We start from the raw sequence: 6,000 nt of genomic DNA, 5'->3' as shown, positions 1-6,000 counted from the left end.
CTTAAACTAGCATAAATCCAGAACAACTCCACTTTATTAGTGTTATCTGAGTTATACTGAGATTAGAATTCTCTCTTCCCACTTCTTTTATTTTTCGTATTGCTATTTTTCCATATAAGAACTTTGATGTAACAGCATGGGATGTGAAACAAAAAGGTTATATGAATCTGCAGTTGTAGATTTTTTTTTTTTCCCCCCATTGCCAGATTTGGGGCGGGGTCTGGTTTTTTTTTGTGGACAGCTGTAGCCAATTCCATTGTTTAGCTGATCACCAGTAGCGGCTGTACTCCTTTCTAATGGGCTGTATTTGTAATTTAACTTTGGGATAGATACGAGTATGATGCTCATGACTGCAAAAGTCACAACTCTCTTAAAGAAGCCCCACATTCAGCTATTGAGCCACCTAAGAACTTCATTGAAGAACATCACGACCACGCTGACAGAGCCGGGACTTTACCACCCTATGGTAAATAACACACAGACCCCAGCTATCTGTAACGTTCTACTCCAGAGTGTATTTTAAATACATGCTTAGTCAAACACCAGAATGGAATTATTTCTGGTCCAACACTAACAGCCCTCAAACCCTGCATTTATAACTATTTTCAGCAGCAACATCTGAAAGCACAGGGGTTTGTAAGCCATGTGGCAAGTAAACGCTGAAAAAGCCTGAGGTCTCCTTTGCTTCTAGCACTGCATTTAGGACTGTCCTTCCTCCACACACTAGCATGCAGCCTGAACATATAGCCACTTGTAGGTTCTATTGACAACCAGGGATTAGACCTCAGGTACAAGTTCAGGACTCAGTAATATGACAGTAGAGAGGCACCCTGCCTTGGTGATCCTCAGCCTTACAAGCCATAGTCTTTGAAGGGTAATTTCATAGATTCATAGATTCATAGATTGGTCCAGGCCGGAAGGGACCTCCAAAGGTCATCTAGTCCGACCTCCCCGCAGTCAGCAGGGACACCACCAACTAGACCAGGTTGCCCAGGGCCTCATCGAGCTTCACCTTGAATATCTCAAGGGAAGGGGCCTCAACCACCTCCCTGGGCAACCTGTTCCAAAACAAGTTCATTTCCAGAACAAGTTAATGAATCTGTTGCCTTCTGTTACCCAGGAATGGGTGAGAAGAGAGCTCAAGTCCCTCAGCACTGACTAGGATGGAGTTCAGCAGCTGCTGGGGTAATTGGCAGAACTGGGGCCACACTGGAGAGATGGGTCATGGAGTCCAGTACACTGCTTTAAGATCATACCCTGACTGGTAAACTGGTGGATATACGTTCATGAAAACAGCTGTGCTGTTGCCCTCTCTGACTGCCATCAGCAAGTTGTTTCGTCTGATTTCCAGATTAAATTTATTTGTGGTTGTTTTATATTCATTTACTCTTGTGCGAACAATATGCTTGGTTTGTGGCTGGGCTAAATACAAAAGAACATGTTCGGAAGAGATGTTAAATTCTAAAAAGGGATTTTTATGTTGTTGGTAATAAGGATCATAGTAGGAATTAATGTTTCCTTATGAGGTCTGGATCATTTAAAGAGGAGAGAACATTTGTTAAACAACCCAAGATCTCATTTGACACACAAGTGCTGCATCACTTATGAAACAGAAGCATCTCTGTGGTCTATTATTTCATCTACTTAAAATTAGATTATAACAGATGCCATCCCCTCACTATGCAGTGCAGTGCCAGCAAACGTAAGTCTCTAATCACTTATATAAGCCTGGTGTCCTCACTTTCTAGTCTTACCATTAAAAGTACTGTATTTTTCAGCAGTTATATTGAATATGTTCCCAGTTGTGGATTAGGATCCAAATGCACAATTTCCCATAGTTACGGTTGCTTGACAAAATTCAAATCCTCTCTTGAGCTACCTAAAAGATGGGAACTATGGTATGTACAGCAGTTGTAATTTGGGTATTGTGTTTATTGCACAGGATCCATCGCAAGAACATGTGCTTTATTGTTTTTGTTAAGTATTATGTAGATTCTGTTTTTTTCTCACTGTAATTTTCAACTTATTTCAGTCATCCTTCAGTAAAAAAATACACGTAATGCATATGAAATGGCAGCTTTGAATCCCCAGCATGTTTTCCTTGTTAAAATCAGGAATAGTCACACCCAGTGTGTCTTTCCTTCTTCATTTTTTAATGAAACATGGTGTAAAGATTTTCTCTTTGATGGCCTTATGGTCAGAGATGTTTTAGACAAGGTCTGGGGCATTAGCCATTGAGCATGGACTTCTTTACCCTGCTAAACTCTACCATCAATGTATTAATTAATACAGAGTAACAGTGACTCCAAGCCTTTGCTTATTGGCTAGGAAATTTCCTTCCTATTCTATGCACTCCAATACCATATTTGACTTTCTCATTCTGATGATAATGTGTATTGTCAACCAAGCTGCTGTTTCAGCAAAGCATTTTCCTTTGAAGTATGTGCTGTTTTGTTGCAGGTTCCTTTTTCATGTTAGCAATGACAAAAGTAAACCCAGGGCTACTCCTTGGTTTTTATTTTCCAGGGTTTATTATTGTATTTACAGTTCCCTGTAAGAAGATACAACCCTTTCCCAGTAAGAGTCCTAAAACCTTTCTATGTTTCAAATACTAACGACTCATATACCCATATGGAAAGGAGAAAGATAATTAGTGATGAAGTAGGTATCTCTAGGGGCTGATGCAGATGAATAGAAAACTTAAATCATTATAAATATTACTGTACTACACTTTGGTACAACCGAAAAAAAATCTTCAAATAAAATATTTAATGTTCCCTAAGTCAAATAAAATTCATAAACAGTAGGAAAAGAAATTAACCACATGGGGATTTTTATATCTGTAAAAAATAATAAAGACTACTTGGCCACATTGCACATAGGCAATAAAATTAGATTCATTCAGATCCCTTTTAATGTAAGCCTCGTTTGAGGCTGTAAGCAAGAAATGTCCACTGTGCTTTACAAAGGACGACGACTAGAAAAATCAATGCGAATATCCCTTTCTTTTCTGATTTACCATTTATCATGAGAGATGACAAACAAATGAAGTCTCCTCTGAGTCTGAGCGTAGTTGTATTAGCATTTTGCTAGTACCAGGCAGTATACAAAAACAGCCATCGCGTGTGACACCTCCAACACCTACAGGTAGCTGTTTTAGGGGCACATCCTGGTTTGCGGTGAAACAGGTTTACCTCAGCCAGCCTCTTGTACCTGCTCAGTGATATCAGGTTATCATCTCAGTAACTCCAAGGTTGGACTGTCTTGTTCCTATTGCTGACTGGACTGACTGCTCCACCATCCATAAACAGAAGGCATAAAGGTGATTACAAACATAAGAAAGTAGTTTTACATATTGTCTTGCAGTCTTTCCATATAGTCCCTAAGTTCCTTGGAATCACCAAGATTCATATCTTGGCATACCCATTTAATATTATCATCACTGTCAAATAGAATTGAGTTGGTGTAGGGGCCTCCATCCTCCGGCAGTATTGTTGTATATGAAGTGAACTTTACTCGCTTCTGCTTTGGCCCAGAAGGATTTATAGGTTCACTTTTAACTTCTTTTTCACAAAGATACTCAGAAGATCTGAGGATATGATTATGAAGAGTCTTCTGAGAACTCCCATTTAGGAGAAAGTTGCTTTCTTCAAACTGCATTCCTCTGTCAATCATGGTAGTGCACTCCTCTGATGGGAGTGAAATGTCAACTGGGTTTTCCAGCAGTTCAACCTCATTTCCAAGCCAGACCCAATCATGGGAATGGGGGATGTTGCCTTGCTCACTCACAGCAAACCTTTTATGCCTGTACTTCCAAGCAAATGCCACGCAGTTGATCAAAAAGACCAAGATTGCTAAGCAGAAAACACACAGCAGGGCGTACATGCCAATCTCCAAATCTGTTAATCCTCTTGAAGTCAATGTGAGATCACCGGGATTGTTTTCTCCTGGTATTTCTACTTGCGTAGGGAAACCTGTGAAGGCAGTTGGGTTATTTTGGAGCTGGCCATCCTCCAGGGACTCCTGATCAATGGGAGATATGAAAGTTGTGCTTTTGTTTGCATTGTCCTCATAACTGGATACGTCCTCATGGTTTTTGGACCATTCCTGTGCTGTCCTCTCTTGTTCTGCAGATTTCTCTATGGAATTGCTTGCATGGCTTTTAAAATCTCTATCCATATCGTCAATGTCATTAGTGCTTCCTTTTTGGTCAGAATCTTTTTGACCAAACTTCACTTTGACATTTCCTTTCCCAACAGCCAGAATGCTTTTCCGCTTAGTCTTCTGACACGGCTCACTGATCACCATTTCAATTTTAATCAAAGGTCCTTGCCCATCCCCTTCCGCCACTACCCCAGGCCATTTGGACTGAAGGTTTTGGTGTGCAGACACGACCATCTCATCCAGTGAAGTGATGGTGATTGAGAAGTCCTTGGAGTCATAGATATCTAATGGTGTCACTGACCCATCGCTGAACAGAATCCAAGCACTGACTATGGCTTCCTGAGGAGAGAAAGGATGAGAAAAAAAATGTGTGAAAGGTATGAGCACATATATCAGACACTCAGTTGTTTAAATCTGTTTGACATTGGCAAAATACAGTTTAGCTTTGGTTTATTTTGTTTTTTAAAAAAAGAAATATCTACTCTCTAGACCACTTAGGCATTTATCCCACCTTCAGGAACTATCAAAGACATTGCCATCTAAATTCAATAAAAGCTGCTGACAAAAAGAAAAAAGGACAATTCTTTTTTTCAGTCTGAAGTGAGAAGCCTCTTTTGAATGATGAAAATAATCATATGTCCAAAGTCCTGGTTAATTAATTTTATAAAGGACCTATAATGGGTAATTTCTGTAATACTGCATTTCTACTGCCATATTTAATAGAACGTGCAGAGCTGTTTACGTGTCGGAATGTTGATCCCATTCAGCCCATAGAAACAAACTAGGTTAAGAACACATCTCAATGCAAGATTTGAAGTTTTCTGTCATGCTTTCAAATAGACAAGATTATGTGAAATATACAAAAGTGATTGTAGTCTTTTCTGGGTACTATAGAAACACTCACAAAAATGCCATTTTTAAGGGTGTTTTAACCAAAATAATCTGTCTTCTTACTGCAAATTGCTAGTGCTAAAAAGATAGTTACTCTTTTTCTTGTGGTACAGTGTCTCAGTTCTATAATAAATACAATAAAAAAGATATATGTAATTTATTCTGTGGCCTCATGGAAAGCTATTTAATTCCTAAGGTATCTGGTTCAAAGTAAGCACAAACTCATCCGATTTCAGCAACGCAGATCATGAAAACTTCTGTACATGCAGCCAAAAGGTCCTTTTTGCTGAACTGACTTTGTGAGACTATTAAGGCAAGGGGCTTCTTCCTCTGCTTACATAGCTAGGCCATGTTTTCCCATAGAAAAAGTGTTGAGTGGCACGTACATGCTTTCTACAAGCATTATGCATGCACAGGCATGTCCATCGCTTTCCCTGGGCTGTCCAGGTCTCCAGTCTAGTTCTGAAGAGTTTAATGGTCAGTCTGTTTGCACATCTAGCAGCTGGTCAGTAAGATGAACAGCCTTTGCTATATGCAGTTACTGCTTTTGACAAAGCCATACGTTATATGCGCTAAAATTTACAGCTTTTCCCTAGCTTCTGACAAAGCACAGTAAACAAGTTAATTCTGTATACTATTTTGGATCATACCTGTTTCGGACTATGAAGGATATCATATGCAGAGGTGGTAGAAACGATTGCTCTCTTATTTCCTTTGCTGATTTGTAAGGAGACAGACAAGCCTGAAACTAGTTGCACTCCTAGATCTGTAATGGTTACACGGTCATCTAGAACTATCACTGTCTTCTCTGCCAAGATGGAATCGGAAAGAGGTGACAAAACCTTGAAAGAGAAAGCAAACATCTTGCATGAAACAGCAACAACCTGTGTTGTAAAGCAAGATTAGACTCTAATCGGCATAACACTTCAGATTAATCTTGGGTTT

At 39.6% G+C, this 6,000-nt stretch overlaps 1 protein-coding gene across 1 annotated transcript in view; it reads right to left on the bottom strand.

The window, feature by feature from the left end:
• Positions 1-3,348: 3,348 nt before the first annotated feature.
• TMEM132B (transmembrane protein 132B) overlaps positions 3,349-6,000 on the bottom strand; it is a 250,861-nt gene continuing 248,209 nt past the window's right edge. Inside the window, exons 8-9 of the mRNA XM_074159500.1 lie at positions 5,706-5,897; positions 3,349-4,503 (exon numbers count right to left, since the gene is read on the bottom strand). Of these exons, the coding sequence (XP_074015601.1) occupies positions 3,349-4,503; positions 5,706-5,897 (1,347 nt within the window). The remainder of the gene's footprint in view (positions 4,504-5,705; positions 5,898-6,000) is intronic.

Source organism: Numenius arquata, chromosome 16, assembly GCF_964106895.1.
Source record: "Numenius arquata chromosome 16, bNumArq3.hap1.1, whole genome shotgun sequence".
Classification (NCBI taxonomy): domain Eukaryota; kingdom Metazoa; phylum Chordata; class Aves; order Charadriiformes; family Scolopacidae; genus Numenius; species Numenius arquata.
The sequence above is the reverse complement of the archived record's forward strand: the minus strand, read 5'-3'. Positions and strand labels throughout refer to the sequence as shown.